Source organism: Anas platyrhynchos, chromosome 18 (genome assembly GCF_047663525.1).
Source record: "Anas platyrhynchos isolate ZD024472 breed Pekin duck chromosome 18, IASCAAS_PekinDuck_T2T, whole genome shotgun sequence".
NCBI lineage: Eukaryota > Metazoa > Chordata > Aves > Anseriformes > Anatidae > Anas > Anas platyrhynchos.
This window is the reverse complement of record NC_092604.1, coordinates 14420261-14436566: the sequence shown is the minus strand read 5'-3', so window position 1 is coordinate 14436566 and position 16306 is coordinate 14420261. Positions and strand designations below refer to the sequence as shown.

The following is a 16306-nucleotide window of genomic DNA, read 5'->3' as shown; positions in this document are numbered from 1 at the left end:
TCTTACAGCTTTTGCTATCTCACTCAAAAGTGAAAAACAAAACCAGCATCAAAGAGAGAGCTTGCAATAACCTGTCTGGAAATGCAGGTCTCATTATTCCTAAGGTGAGCGTAACTATGCTGTGTGTTGATGTGTGCAGTAACTCATGTTAAACAAGCTGTGTGAAGATGGGACATGTATAAAACATTGCATTAACCTTGAAAGTTTAATTAAGATTCCTTCACAGGAGTTTAGGCAGGAACATGCCAAAAATGCCATTCTACTCAAGTTGATGAAATGTGAATTGAATATTTGGACTGCAAGATGAATGAAAAGCTTGAAGAGTGGTCATTAGCGATATGAAATCCAACTGCTATCCAGTTAATAGTATTCTTCAAGGGACAGAATTGGTTATTTTTTTTTTATTAGTGGCCCTGATGATGCAGAGTGCCTTCTCAGCATGTTTATAACAATTCTAAATGGGAGGTGCAAGGTGGGAACCCAGAGGAAGGGGAAGAGTCAATATGCAAGGGAATGGGGAATGCTGTTCTGAGGGACAAACTGACTGGACAAATGGGCTGGCAGAAGTCTTGGGTTTAACCAAAGCAAATGCACTATTCTGCATCTGAGAGTCATCCTACACAAAGGGATAGCTGGAGACAACTCAATGGCTTTACAGGAATGGACCCGGGGGTGCTATTGTACAGCAAATTGAACATTAATCAGTAGTATGCCCTTATGACACAGAAGGCCAACTGTACACTAACATTCTACCAAGTACATAGCTGGTAGTTCAAGGGAAGAGATTCTTAACTTATGTTCAACATTCAAGAGAACATCTGCAACCACATTCAGTGTTGAGCTCTCCAGTACAAAATAGACAATTATGCATTGGAACAGGTCCAGTGAGAGGCTGCAGAGATGGACAGCGAGCTGAAGCACAAGATGTCTGAAAACCTGTGAAAACTGAATTCAACCTTCCAGACAGAATACGTGAGAAGGGAGGGCTGGGGGTGGAAAAGTTGGTATGAACTATTACAGTCACCAGCTATCTGTTAACATGGTGTAGAGAAGACAAAATCAGACATTCCAGCATCTTGCAGCAAGATAAGGGCCAATGGTCACAAACTGTGCAATAAGAGTTCTGGCTAGCTTTAATGAAAATATGCTCTCCACTGTGAGGGCAGTTTAACACTACAACAGGTAGCCCAGAGAGGTTGTGTGTTTAGCTAACCTAAACAAAAACCCGAAGAACACCTGCTTCCTTACCCTCCTTTGAGCAGGGAGTTGGAATGGAGACTTCCAGCTGACCCTTCTAAATTATGAATCCATAATTCTCAATGGACCTCTTGCCAAGCACTAAATTCTTCTCAGCATTGTGCCAGAGTGTGCAAGCAGAAATGTATGACAGGCAGCATCCAGTACAGAGTATACTGCTGTTCTACCCTTTTAGTTTTACTAGAAAGAGAGAGAGAGAGAAAAAAAAACAAAACTTTTAGCCTATACAAGGCAGCTGATGTTTATTTTAAACATAATTAGCAAGCAGGCATTTACTTACACTCTGACTCTTGAAGGCTTCCAAGTAAAAGTTCCACCCGAACCTAAGCAACTCATGACAGAGCTCCTTCAGAGGTATGTGCAACCATAAAACTGATGAAAGAATTAAAATATGATTTTGGCATAGAAGATAAATAAATGAAAGCCTACTCCCACACATATCTCCTGCTCTCTCTCACATCAGACTAATACTTCTGCCCCTTCACAGGAAAGTTCCAGGATATTGCCAGATCAGTAGCTGTAGTACAATGAGCTTACCGGGGTTTAGCAAAAATGAAAAATGACTGAAATTGTAAAAGTACAGTGAGCATATATTTTTTTTCTCCTTCCTATCTGACCATTCAATAGAAATGAATGATACATTTTACTTTTTTTTTTTTTCCTTTTTAGATAGGGATTGGGGGGAAAAAAAAGTGTCTTCTCTACCTTTATACCAACATAAGGCAGGAACACAAAAAAACTCACCCCACCACATAAAATAGCAAAATCATCTGCTAATTTTGCTGAACAAAGAAACAGTTTGTTAAGAGGCTTTAAGGTGCTGGGAAAAGAACAAAAAAACGATCACATACCAAAGTTATCATGTATCATAAGCGGTCCTTTTTCCCTTCAATTATTCTGACGAAATAGTCTTCAGTTCACAGACACCTATTTTTTTCATCAACATCAGGCTATATACCTTCCCTCTGTTTTAAAGCTCTCCAACGAGACACAGCACATTCTTACTAACTCATAAAAGCTCTGGGTAGCAAAAATGGACTTCTTAAAGTTACAGGTCACACAAAAAAAAAAAAAAAAAAAAAAAAAACAGTCAAAGAGCTTTTTGACTTAGCATAACTCCAACTATGTTTAGTATTGCAATATATTAACACTTTAACAAAACCTATTCTATTTCCAATAATACTTTTTGAAATTATTACCAAAACCTCCCTTCCCCTCCACCCCCCCATTACTGAAACAGGTAATTTCTGCTTGGTTATTTTTCACAATGCATTTTCTTATATAACGTGGTGCATAAAAACGTGGTGCAAATCATGACATAGGAACTGCAAGAATTAAGCGTTAGTTTTACTGCTAAACACTGTAGTTACTTTTTTTGTACGTAGGTAAAAAAAAAATGCAAATGGATCATAACATTATTTAAATCAGTTGAGAGAGACTATTTTATTCTTTTTAGTTTAAAGCAAACTCATATTTTTTTCCAGAAGAGGTAATACCATCTGTATTGATCCTTGCACTCATTAAATGGCTTAGGGTTTTGCTAAAAGTTCCTGTTTCCCTTAAAAAGCGACTCATTTAATAGGTGACAATTCTAGTGCTGTAGCTGATATGTTTTCTCATCCTGTCTGAGATTTTTAATGAACTGCAGTGTTAATTTCAATGTAGCTATTCATCTGGCAGATGTTGTCCCATGCTATTACTTAATAAGCATTGCTAAATACAGATGTATTTTTTTAATCCACCCAGTTCTTCAGAGATACAAAGAGCCAAACATACATTCATTCTTCAGGCAGGTTTCTTGTACATGGTAACACATATAGGAAGGTGACAAAAGAAAAAGAAAGCTGGAAATCAGTATTTATTCTAATTTCTGCATGTTCATTTCCTATGCATTTAATAATATCCTTTTATAGTTAGGGACAGGTAAAAGCACTCATCTCACTACGCCTCAGCTCTTCCATCTAAGAAGGTTGCAGCACAGACTTCATCTGAGGAACCCAACTCTTCATCAGCACTCAGCCAATTTTTACAAGGTACCATATCTCATTTCACAGCTAAAATGCATTTACGTTTGGATGGTACATAAAAGGGCTGTTCTCCCAAAGATTGTACAAAGATTACAGGATGTAATCTTCAGGTGCAAGAGATTTTTAATGTGATCTCTGAATGATATCCAGTGCCTCCCTGACACACAGACAACTCTCCACTTTTCCTCCTTACAAAGTTTCGCTTTTGAGCTTACAGGACTGCTTGACGTAGCACTTTGTTGACATTCATGATTAATGATGAGTTATATTTCCACAGTGACGTATCCCTGATGAGGGATTCTTTAGGAAGGTTCCCTTGAAGGGGTACCCGACAGTGATAAATGAGGGCCACATCCATTGGAACATTCACACTGGTCCCATAAGCGCGTAGGACAGAGTGGACGGAAGTCTGAAACACCCTTCTTGGATCAATTATCATTTTTTTGGGATTGATCACCTCCTTCCTGTCAGGTTCTCTGTGCACATGCTGTAGTATGTTAACACCTGGCACGGTATTCCAAGATGAAACATTGAACACAGGAGTCGATATGGTTTCTGGGAAGATATGGTTCTCAAAGAGAAAAATGCCAGTCCCTGGATTTTGCTCCTGAAGACTGCTCATCATCGTTTTCCAGTCTGGATGCTTAAGGGGAAGAATTATTTCATCAGCATCATTAAGAACCACAAACCTGCTCCTCTGCATGTTACGGTATATACAGTCATTTAGAGCTGTGATTTGTCCATAGTAGCCGATGTGTGTTCCATCCTGCATGAAGTGCCATTTAGAGGACACCTTGAGGTATGAGTTTATTGGCCAAGGAATGATCTCCACAGTTCCTTCTTTCATATAAAACTTCAAGACTTTCTCCATCAGCTGGCTGCAGCTGTTCTTATAGACTACAACTTTCTGTACCCCAAGAATCTTGTACATTTCCATACTTTGTATAAACTGTAAGACATTGTTGTAATTTCCAAACATGGCAGAGATGCATACAGTGAAGTCAACAGAGAAGGTCTCAGCCTTGCGGTTTTTAATTTCAAACCTTGGTAGCTGGTCAATATTTCCATGCGGAGACTGATGAATTGATACATGTGTTGGATCGCAGTTTTCAGGTTCCACACAAACTATATCTGCTGCACCATAAGGGAATCCAAATCTATCTGAGTGAACATCAATTTTTGCTTTTGATACATATATCTTTCCATGGGGCTGGCAGCAAAACCAGCAGTAAAGTTCTTTTACATCTTCATGGTGAACAATCCCAATCACGCGAGTGACTTTGCCTTCTCTGTCATCAAAGTATGGGGATATAATAAAAGTTCTGTTATCCTTTAATGGCGTTATTGTTTTATTTGCAATTTCCCCTCTACATCTTCTACCTTCCTGTATTATTTTTGGCAGGTGAGCAAGTCTCTGTAATCTAATATATGAAAATGTGACCATTGAAGTTAGAGTAATAATGCACACAGTGGCAGCAAAGTATGATTTTTTCCCACCACAAAACATTTTGAATGTATCTAAATGTAGATGCAAATTTCTTTGTCCTTGCAGTTTATGCTGCTGTATCTGCAGGAAAGAAAATATTTAGAATAAGATAATATTGACTCATGTTCATTGCTGAAGAATTTTGGAAACAATATTGGGGAGGGGGACAAATCTCTGTCACTGTGCAGAAGAAAAAACAAAAAAAAAAAAACTTTAAATGAATGGCTGGTACTGTCTGTGACACTCTGAATGCACCTATATTTCAGATGTTTGGAATAATTTTTGTTAATGCAGGGTTCTTTGGGTACCAGATGTGAAAAAATATGATAGAGGTGTATATATTGGAGAACAGGGAGCCATTATGCATTATTTTTTCATAAAGAATATTTTTAGAACATTAAATAGTACATAATTTTTAAAGCAAAAAAAAAAAAAATCTACGTAGTATACATGCAGATGACACACGAACTGAACTCAGTTGGCCTTCTCACAAAGTAAGGGGCAGACATATAAATGAAATATATGCAGAATTGATCAGAGAATAAATATATCAATCAGGGATTATTACACATGATGGTCCATATATAGTCTATAATGTGTAAATTCCCTAACTTGTGTTTCACCACAAATGAGGCAATACATACAGAGGAAGGTCAGTTTGTACAATTTATCAGAAGACAAGCGAATGTATAGCTGGGGGGTGAAAAAAATCTTAGCTTCTCAGTTACCAGCTCTACACTACTTAGCACTGCACAAGGCAGAGCTTGCAGGGAAGGCTGCCTCATATTATTACTATTACCAGAGATCTGTGTCTTCTGACACTGCATTAATGCTGGTACTGCTCCTAGCATGGCTGGGGAGGGGTCAGCTCTTGATCTTCTGCTGCTACAGGGACAGATGCATCTCTGAGCATCTAGCTGGCCAAAGTCTCTTGCAGCACTCTACTGTGAGCAAGTGTTAACATATGACTGGCAGCCCATGGCACTCTCAATCAGTAATTTCTGCAAATGGAGCTAAAATTACATTTTTCCTTATAAATTTACCTTTAGCCATCCAGATGCGATCCACAAATAGTAAGGTGACGGCAAGTCTCTTCAAAGGCCTGCTTGTGCTGCAATGATTCTTCGAAGAAGCATGACACAGATTAATCATATTAATGTTAGGCCAGAAAACTAGACTGGTAGAAAAAAAATATCCCTGAATTCCAGCAAGAAGAGTGGGATAAAATGCCAAGATAGAATAAACCAATCCTATTGCATAAGACGAAGAAAATGTATCTACAGGCCCAGTTATTACTGCAAAAAGCTAGCTGTTCATAAGCAAACAAACAAATAAATAAAAGAGACAGATTTCCATGTGTATTATTTATAGAAAAAATAAGTACCAATGCCATAGGTTTAGTAGATATTAGAAGACTCTCCTACTTCTTATCCTTCCATTTTCTTCTCAAGGATCTTAATAAAAATCACTTGCATTTTTGGAGGGATCTGGCATCTTCTGAAAGTGCTAGATCTCTAACAATACTTTTTCCATAGCATATTACTCAGTCTATTGTAAAATAATAATTACACCTATTATTTCACACTTTTTTTTTCACATTTCACATATTGCCTAGATCTATTTTGAGAGCATCTAGTTCAATATTATTTTATGATGGAACAAAATACTATCATGTTTAAAGAAATGCAAAAAAGAGAACTAGAAAGTACCTAAACACATAAATTCATAGTTTTGATCCAGTTACCACACTCAGCAACTTCACAGCTTTGGAAGTCCCTAAATGCTCTAGCAACTTTACTGTTTGGCTTGAAAAATTCCCCTATGGTCTGTTTTTCTGCTTAAAGACAGTGCTTTCTAGACAGAGGGGGAAAAAATAAATAATAATAATAATAAAAATCTAGCTTCTTAGTATAGCAATCTAGCTTCTGTGTCTCCAAGGAAAAAAATAATTGCCCAAGCCTTCAGAATTGTGTGCAGAATTTTCCCAATTGTCCTTTCCTCAAAAAGCACGGGAGAGATGTATTCACAATAAAAACCTTAAAGTGCCCGATTTGCCAAGGCTGGTATTTTTTATGTTATACTTTTATAGCTATCAAGAAACTTCTTTGCAGAGCAGAACTGTCACAGGGCATCAAAAAGCTCACTGTCTTTCACTACTCAGAAAGCAGAACAGCAGCAGCAGACCATACTGACAATACTGACTCCGTTCTGAATATGAGGTGGAGAATCCCCCATGGAAGTCCTTATAATTTAGAGCAGAACTGCAATTAAATACATGATTAAGAGCCTGCTACAGTTATGCAATTCAGTGATGAAGATTTGTGATTGAGAAAAACTCAAATTTGATGTGTCTCTTTATCAAACATTTTGAAAACAGCCAAGAAATTTCCCTGAAGCATTTAGTGTTCTTATTCCCAAACTGTTATATGCTTTAGCAGCCTTACAACACAGTTTGTCTTTCTGTCAATCTTATTTATTTCTTAAAATATTGTTCACTCTTATAGGCTAATTAGTTTTTAATAAATATCCCAACATATCATCATTAAAAGTATAGAAGCCGTTTATTACCTGTTATTTCTTCTTCTTTTGCTGACTATAAATGGACAACAAAAAGTTATCGTTTCAATTTTGTTTTGAATAGTGAACATCTGAAAGAAAAAGTACCTTTTAAAGCAGACACCTGAGTGAAGTTTTGTTCTGCTCAACAACTGATTTTTTTTTTTTGCTAAAATGTATCTACTAATTGTTTATTCTCATCAGATAAAAGCACTTTTTTTTTTTTTTTTTAAGATAATCTGCAAGAAATGTTCTATACAGAACAATACTGAGGAGAAGAAAAAGTTGGTACAATACCTAAGACACATGCCAACACATTCTACTTCAAATGACTAGTGTTCTTTAATGTGCATAATAGTGGCCACACCTACCAGAAAAACAAGTTTTCCTTCTCTTGAGCAAAGCATACAGTTGCTTCCCAAGAACTTATTTTACATTACAAACTTGAATATGGAGTTGTCCAAGCAAATCAAACCTAGGCACATAGGTATTTTAAAGCCAATTGGTTTTCTTATGGAAATTAATCATGCATGTTGATATATCTGTGGTTCGCATGCATACTTAAAGAGAGCTTTAAAAATATACTCTATAATTGGTTTTGTTTGATTTTTTTTCAGTAATGTACATTTTTTTCAGTAAAGTACTATAGGCTTAATTAAGATAGGCAAAAACAGATTCAGATGACAAAGTGTGAGAGAGATCTGAAACAACAGCAGTTTCTAGAAGCAGACACAAAGAGCAAAATATAAAAGTCAAGACACACCAGAGAACTGAATCTTAAAGAAAATAAATATTTAGGAGTTAAATTCACAGTTTTCCTGATATGTGACTCATGAATTTTTACCTCCTGAAATTAATAGAACAGAAATCTAGTCAGGAAATACATGAAGTCAGATTAATGAGGAAATGTGCATTTTTTATATTCTCTCACTACTGAGAGCACATGGTAAATTTTAACTTCAAAAATATGTATCCAGAGTATTTTAAAGAGCTTGTTTTCTTTTAATAATAATAATTAATTCATTTTTTTACTTTAATTCCAATTAGTATTCAAGTAGAATATGATACAAATCATACAGATTTGCTTTAATACTAAATTAAGCTAATGGTATCAATGACTACTTCACACTAAATTGTTCTTTTTCAGTATTCCCATTAAGAGCAAAAAGCCTTTCTTCCTCCCTACATTTATGGACTGCAGTCATATCCCCTCCTAATCTACACTTTTAACACTTTTTTCATTAAATAAGGCAGGATGTTCTAGTTTCTTCTTATAAGAAGCATTCTTCCCTGATCAGTTGCTTTTGCACAGTTGGTCCAGTTTCAGTTCCTCTCTAGCACAGGTGATCAGAAATACATTTGTAAATGAGAGTTGCAAGCCCTCACATACTGGATATATTCTTTCTTAATATGTGCTAAGACTACTTTTTTTTTTTTGCACACACATCACATTGGACTGATACATCTGAGCTTGTCATGACTCAGTTTTCCAGCCAACTGCAGTTACACAACATGCTTTCTTCTGCTGCAAAGTTGTAATAAAGAGCGTCTATCCCAGCTGACTAAATTAATTACATTTCTCTTTATCTCTTTACTTACAGTCCTCAAAAAAAATAAAAGATAAAAATAAAATAATAAAAATAAAAATGCTCTAAAACCCTGTGTGTGATAAGATTGCACTTAGAAACTTCCACACACTTAAATAGTCTTTTTTTTTTTTTTTCCTTCCTAAAAAAGGGAACTACTTGTGCTTTCTTTGCCACATTGTACCAATATGATCACAACATATTTATTAAACACCTGTCACTGGTTCTTCAGTAACTTGTCTATCTTAGAATTTTGTAATGGAAATTATTCAATACTGGCCTCTAAATGGAGTGTTGTTTTTACCTTTGCAGTACAACTCCTATTTTCAGACCTTATTTTCCTGAAGTCTCCACAATTAGCATTATCCTTACTAATATGTGGAACAAAGAGCTAATTTAGTTCAACAGCCCTTCACAGATCATTATTAATCTCACCCACATCTTCCCTGTGTTGTGTCTTTCCTCCTTAATTTATTTTCTTTGTATTGAGACAGGTGAAGATCTTTTATCCTGCTCATTTCAGTATCTTCACAAAGACATCTATATTAAGGGTGGTTGTTTTTTTGTTTGTTTTTAAAATTCTCACCTTACTCTTCTACCTCTCAAAATGGGGTGGGGCAGAGGTGGAGGGTGGCAAAATAAATCTATTTCAGGGGTCAGCTGACAGATGTGATTACAAAATTTCAGTCACTAATAAACAGTATTAGCATCAGAAGTAGAGGAACACTACACAGCCTAAAACTTGGCTTCTTTGGGGTTTAACTGAAAGCAAGCTACTATTAATGGATAGCTTTATTAATTTATTGTTTTTCATAAAATTTATTCCCTCTTCTTTGCTTTATGGCTTTGCCAAAAGCAACCACACATACCAACAGTGCTTAAATAAAAATTCCAAAGACTAACAATAATTTTGCCATCTTAATCTGGATTCTGTCACTAAACTTTTGATAGTTCAGCTTCTTCTCTTTCAAATGCCAGAGTTCTGGCATTCCATGATCTTACATGATCCAAAGTCAGAAGAATAATTTTTTAAGGGTTAAACTGATGATAGTATTATTTCACTGTTGCTAGAATATTGCTCTTGAAGAATTAAACTGGCAATTTCTATTTTAAAAGCAATGAAGGTGAACCAGAGAGTAATTCCATTAACTTAGTTTGAGCCATGAGACTTGTCAAGCACACATGTCCCTGTACACACACAAAAAATCTGCCATACACCCATAAACCCATTGTAAACAATTAGACTTTGTATCCTTTGAACAGAAATAGGTCAGGTAAAATAAAAGTTGCATGACAGTATTTAAAGAGTGTTGTTTCAACTTATTGTTTTTATCACTGTATTGGTTTTGGCTGGAAGGGAGTTAATTTTCTTATTTGCATCTCATATGGTGCTATTTGTGACCAAAACAGTGTTAATAACACACAATGTTTTAGCTACTGCTGAACAGTGCTTACACAGGGTCAAGGCTTTTTCTGCTTCACACATTGGGTCCCTGTGAGTAGTCTGAGGGTACACAAGAAGCTTGGAGTGGACACAGATGAGAGAGCTGAACCAAACCAACAAAAGGAAGAAGCTAGAGGAAAGGAGGGGGAGAACACTTTGGGTTATGGTGTTCATCTTCTCAACTGTTAGGTGTAAAGAGGCCAGTCTTTTCCATAAATGGCTGAACACCTGTCTGCTGATGGAAAGTAGTGAATGAATTCCTTGTTTTGTATTGCTTGTTCATGCAGCTTTGCAATATCCATTAAACTGTCTTTAATGCAACCCACGTGTTTTCTCATTTTTGCCCTTCTGCTTCATTTCCCCATCCTACTGGGGGTGGTGGGATGAGTAAGAAGTGGCTGTGTGGGGCCCTGCTGCCTACCAGGTTGTGGTGGTTTTACCCTGTTGGACAGCTGAACTCCACCACAGCCACTCTCTCACTCCCCCTCCTCAAAGAAAAAGGGTGAAAAAATATGATGGAAGAGGCTCAAGGGTTGAGATAAGGACAGGAAGGTCCCTCACCCATTATTGTCACAGGCAAAATAAACTTGGCATAGGGAGATTAAAATAATTTATTGCCTATCACTACCAGACCAGAACAGTGAGAAACTAAAAGCAAACTAAAACCATTTCCCCCCCCATCCACCCTCTTCTATGTCCTCCCCTCAAGTGGTACAGGGGACCAGGGAACTGGGGCTACAGTCAGTCCACAACACATCCCCTCTGCTCCAGCATGGGGTCCCTGCCATAGGATGCCATCCTTCCTGAACTAATCCTACATGGGATTCCCACAGACAGATGCTTCGAGAACTGTCCTATATGGGTCTGTACCATAGGATCCATTTTTCAGGAGCAAACTGCTGCAACAGGGATTCTGCAGGAGTGGCAGCTCCTGCCAGATCACCTGCTACTGCGTCGACTCCTCTCCACAGGCTACAGGTCCAGCCTGGAATCTGCTTTGGCAGGTGCTCTCTGTGGGCCACAGCCTCCTTCAGGACATATTCACCAGCTCCACCTTGGGCTCCTCCATGGGCTGCCAGGGGACAATCTGCTCCACCATGGTCCTCTCCACAGGCTGCAGGGGAAGTTCTGCTGTGGAGCCTGGAGTAGCCCCTGCCCTCCTTTTTCACTGATGTTGGTGTATGCAGGGCTGTTTCTCACTCCTCTCTGACAGCTGCTGTTGTGCGGCAGTTTTTTTGTTGTTTGTTTTTCCCTTTCTTAAATACACTCTCACAGAGACACAACCAGCATTGCTCACTGACTCAGCTCAGGCCAGCGATGGGTCTCTTTTGATGCCAACTGGAGCTGGCTCTTATCTGACATGGGGCAGCTTCTGGACTCTGCTCAGAGAGGCCACCCTTGTAGACCTCTCCACCAACACCACCCCCAAAGCCCCTGCCATGTAAACCCAATACGCAGGGTTAACCCACAACACACACTGAAACCATTCCTTCAAGAAGTTATGCATTTTTTAAATCTAAAATTAAACTCCCATGCTTGTAGTGCATTCAGATAGAGACTTCAAAAATTGTGTTTTACAATTAATAAACACCTCAAACTTACCATCCAGAGGCCAACATCAGTACCCCAAAATGATGTTATAGCTGACCGATATCTTACTTGCTCTTTTGTGGGTGGAAATAAAAATCCTGAGCATGGCGAGTCTCTTTTGCAAGTGATGCCAGTTACAGGATCCCAAGCGGGCGCTGCAGCCTGACACCCTCACTGTGCCCAGCAGTTTACCAAATATCCGACAGCAACACGCCCCTCTCCCTGCTGCCTCCGGTCCTCGTCCCGTAGGTTCGCCTTTCCTAGCGCAGGCTGACGCCGGAGCGTCGCTGCCGGCACGACTGTAAACGCAGCACGGCGCGAAGCTGAACCACGGCGGAGCGCCGGCGCTAGCGGAGCTCTGTCCCCCTTCCTGCCCCCAAACTCGCGACACCGAAACCAGCAGCTATTACCTCCGTGGCGGCTACGCCAGAGCCTCCGTCTCCGCAGCCCCAGGAAAGGCGGGGTCGCCTGGCCCCTTCACCTCCCACCTGGGAAGGTGCGGCAGCTGCGGGCGGGGCAGCGAGAGGCGCGGCTCGCCCCCGCCCCGCGGGACGCCCCGTGAGCGGCTGCGGCACTAGACGAGCCACCGGCAGGGCCCCTGCCGCGCTCGCTCCCGTTCTTGCGCCCCCACCCCCGCCGACCAGCGTGGAGCAGACTCCGCACTCCACAGCACCGCTCGCGCGGGGCTGGGGTCGCGGGGCGCCGGCCCGCTCTGGCGCCGCCACACGCGGGGCGCCGCGCACGGCGCCGGTATCGGCGGGCCGCGAGGGCCACCGGGCAGCCGCTCCAGCGGAGCAGGGCTCCAGGCAGCCGGCCAGATCACTGCGGCGAGCGCCGCACCGCTTGTGCCTCTGGCCGGTCCTGGCGAAATGCCTTCGTTCCCCTCACCTCCGGAGGTTCGCCGGGGCATTCATCGGGGTGGCTCCCTGCAAGCCTGGGTTACGCGGAGGCCAGTCCCAGGACGCTGACACGGGCGGGGCCGTGTCTCGGCCAGCACCGGTCCCGGGAGCAAAACGGGGCCGCCGGTCTGCCCAATCGTCTGGAGAAGTGCCGGGCCGAACAGGGCTTGCCCATCCCGCGCCAGGCCCGTCCCCGCAGCGCAGTCTGCCCTGGTCCAGATGCCGTGCACCGGGACATGCTCCCACACCAGCATCCCGGGAATGAACATCAAAGAGAGCGCAACTGCAAACGAGAGACCACAACAGTGCTATACCTTGTTGGAGTGGGATCAGAGCTCTACTTCAAATTTAAATGACAGATCATATAATTAACATGCATGAAACAGAAAGACAAGCAAGTCATTGTACTTTCAAAAAGCCAAACAATTAAAAAAATCACCCTTCTTGAATCAAAAACATTTTAAGCAGTTCTGAAAATTGATTCCCTGGATACCTTGCTTCATTTCACAGCTAAAATGCATTTACGTTTGGATGGTACATAAAAGGGCTGTTCTCCCAAAGATTGTACAAAGATTACAGGATGTAATCTTCAGGTGCAAGAGATTTTTAATGTGATCTCTGAATGATATCCAGTGCCTCCCTGACACACAGACAACTCTCCACTTTTCCTCCTTACAAAGTTTCGCTTTTGAGCTTACAGGACTGCTTGACGTAGCACTTTGTTGACATTCATGATTAATGATGAGTTATATTTCCACAGTGACGTATCCCTGATGAGGGATTCTTTAGGAAGGTTCCCTTGAAGGGGTACCCGACAGTGATAAATGAGGGCCACATCCATTGGAACATTCACACTGGTCCCATAAGCGCGTAGGACAGAGTGGACGGAAGTCTGAATCACCCTTCTTGGATCAATTATCATTTTTTTGGGATTAAAAACCTCCTTCCTGTCAGGTTCTCTGTGCACATGCTGTAGTATGTTAACACCTGGCACGGTATTCCAAGATGAAACATTGAACACAGGAGTCGATATGGTTTCTGGGAAGATATGGTTCTCAAAGAGAAAAATGCCAGTCCCTGGATTTTGCTCCTGAAGACTGCTCATCATCGTTTTCCAGTCTGGGTGCTTAAGGGGAAGAATTATTTCATCAGCATCATTAAGAACCACAAACCTGCTCCTCTGCATGTTACGGTATATACAGTCATTTAGAGCTGTGATTTGTCCATAGTAGCCGATGTCTTTTGCATCCATAGAAAAGTGCCATTTAGAGGACACCTTGAGATATGAGTTTATTGGCCAAGGAATGATCTCCACAGTTCCTTCTTTCATATAAAACTTCAAGACTTTCTCCATCAGCTGGCTGCAGCTGTTCTTATAGACTACAACTTTCTGTACCCCAAGAATCTTGTACATTTCCATACTTTGTATAAACTGTAAGACATTGTTGTAATTTCCAAACATGGCAGAGATGCATACAGTGAAGTCAACAGAGAAGGTCTCAGCCTTGCGGTTTTTAATTTCAAACCTTGGTAGCTGGTCAATATTTCCATGCGGAGACTGATGAATTGATACATGTGTTGGATCGCAGTTTTCAGGTTCCACACAAACTATATCTGCTGCACCATAAGGGAATCCAAATCTATCTGAGTGAACATCGATCTCTGAGCTGGTCACTTGTATTTCACTATGGGGCTGGCAGCAAAACCAGCAGTAAAGTTCTTTTACATCTTCATGGTGAACAATCCCAATCACGCGAGTGACTTTGCCTTCTCTGTCATCAAAGTATGGGGATATAATAAAAGTTCTGTTATCTTCTAATGGCGTTATTGTATTTTTGGCAGGTTTTCCCCTACAGAGCTGACCTCCTGGAGTGACAGCTTTTGCTGGTGGGAAGATTTTCCTGGATATATTATTTTGTAGCTGATGACTTTTCCAGGAGTAGATGAAAATAATTCCAGAAATAAGAACACACACAATAGTACAAATATGTTTTTTTCCACTGTGTATCATTGCTGAGCTTCACAGTTTGGAAATTAACACACCTTTACACACAGTGTTCTATTTACTTTCTCTAAAAAAGAAAAAAAAAAAAACTTTCAGTGACTTGCCAGAATAAAATAAAATAAAAATAAACAAGATATGTTTTGCACTGAGCTGTATTCTCTTACAGACAGTAGCTATACTTCTGATACTTTAAACTTAATATTAAGACCTTTCATATAGTCTTGGCATTTTGAATAATGAAGCAAGCTTCATTTTATTTAACTCTACAGTTGAACAGTTTTCAAATTGCTTACAAAATTGTCACTTTAGTTACATCTCTATTCTGACTTCAGAGTTCTAGCTTTGAAGAACTTAATGAAAGCACTGCTGCCTGGTGTAATTTGCAAATCAAGATATTGTTCAACTGTTCTTTTTGTTTATTTATTTATTGGTAAAAAAATAAAATAATAATAAAAAAAAGTAAGAATTATTTTAAAACACATATAATGATACCACAATATATTAACAATATACTGCTAGCTGGCAACTTCCAGGAAGAATGTCTGGAACTGACAATTAGCCTATTAAATTTTTTTGCACTCAGTGGGTATCCAGTGTCAGAGGAGAAGGCTCAAATTGCACAAGAAATTGTAACATATTTAGGTTTTGAAATCTTAAAGGGACAGAGACAGTTAAGTAATGCCAGGAAGGAAACTATTTGCCAATGCTCAGAACCTCAAAGTGTTCATGAATTAGAAGCTTTCTTGGGAATAGAAATGAATAGTGGGAATAGTGGAATGAATTGTTGAAGTTATCCGAGGGCTCCCTTCATTGGACCAATGAAACACAGAATCAGCTTAAAAGAGCCTGGATGAAAGCCCCAGCTTCAGGACTACCTAATTTTAGAAAACACCTTCAAATTCGTCACATATGAAAGGCAGGCTGTAGCTCTCAGTGTCTTTACTCAGCACTTGGGGGAATATAAGCAAGCTGTGGCATACTTTTCCAAGCAACTGGACCTAGTATGTCAGTGATGGCCTGAATGCTTAAAAGCAGTGGCTGCTATAGTATTGTTAATATAAGAGGCCTGGAAGCTCACCATGGGACAGAAAATACCTGTTTATGTTCCACACGTGGTAACTACAGTATTGGATCAGAAGGGTAGACATTGGCTCTCCCCTAGCAGAACGTTAAAGTTTCAGGCGTTACTGATAGAACCAGATTATGTGACCCTAAAGACAACAGCTGTGGTCAACCCTGCTACGTTTCTCTCACCTCAGCATGAAGAAAGTAAACCTGAGCATGATTGCTTACAGGAGGAGGTCTATTCAAGTAGACCCAACCTGAAGTATACTCTTTTGCAAGACACAGATTTGGAATTGTATCAGTTTTATGAAGGCTGGATATGCAGTCACTACTGTTGAGATGGTAGTGGAAGCTCAAACACTACCTACCAGCACATCAGCCCAGAAGTCCA

The 16306-nt window shown here is 40.1% G+C and overlaps 2 protein-coding genes across 25 annotated transcripts in view; both read right to left on the bottom strand.

Moving 5' to 3' along the window:
* Window positions 1-2672: 2672 nt before the first annotated feature.
* LOC139999047 (beta-1,4-galactosyltransferase galt-1-like) lies at window positions 2673-12792 on the bottom strand. Of its 5 annotated transcripts, none has more exons than XM_072025509.1 (4): window positions 12357-12792; window positions 7339-7418; window positions 5814-5892; window positions 2673-4851 (listed from the first exon to the last, which is right to left on the bottom strand). In XM_072025509.1, the coding sequence occupies exon 4, from the start codon at window positions 4789-4791 to the stop codon at window positions 3496-3498; it is 1296 nt and encodes a 431-aa protein (XP_071881610.1). In that variant the 5' UTR covers window positions 4792-4851; window positions 5814-5892; window positions 7339-7418; window positions 12357-12792; the 3' UTR covers window positions 2673-3495. The 5 variants fall into 5 exon arrangements, with proteins under 5 accessions (XP_071881610.1, XP_071881611.1, XP_071881609.1 ...); XM_072025510.1 differs by lacking the exon at window positions 12357-12792 and adding an exon at window positions 11959-12350; XM_072025508.1 differs by lacking the exon at window positions 7339-7418.
* A 348-nt stretch (window positions 12793-13140) lies between these two features.
* RALGPS1 (Ral GEF with PH domain and SH3 binding motif 1) overlaps window positions 13141-16306 on the bottom strand; it is a 146308-nt gene continuing 143142 nt past the window's right edge. For 15 of the 20 annotated variants that reach the window (XM_072025504.1, XM_072025505.1, XM_038165128.2 and 12 more), the window contains one exon: window positions 14777-14917. Coding sequence is in view for 2 of the 20 variants with exons in the window: in XM_072025506.1 (XP_071881607.1) it covers window positions 14909-14917 (9 nt within the window). In the remaining 18 variants the exon portion in view is untranslated. Of the gene's footprint in view, window positions 14918-16306 lie in introns of all 20 variants that reach the window. The other 5 variants (XM_072025506.1, XM_038165121.2, XM_038165132.2 and 2 more) reach the window with 4 other exon arrangements.

Excerpts from the sequence above, each read along its gene's own strand:
- LOC139999047 (XM_072025509.1), bottom strand. The coding sequence starts at position 4,791 with ATGTTTTGTGGTGGGAAAAAATCATACTTTGCTGCCACTGTGTGCATT.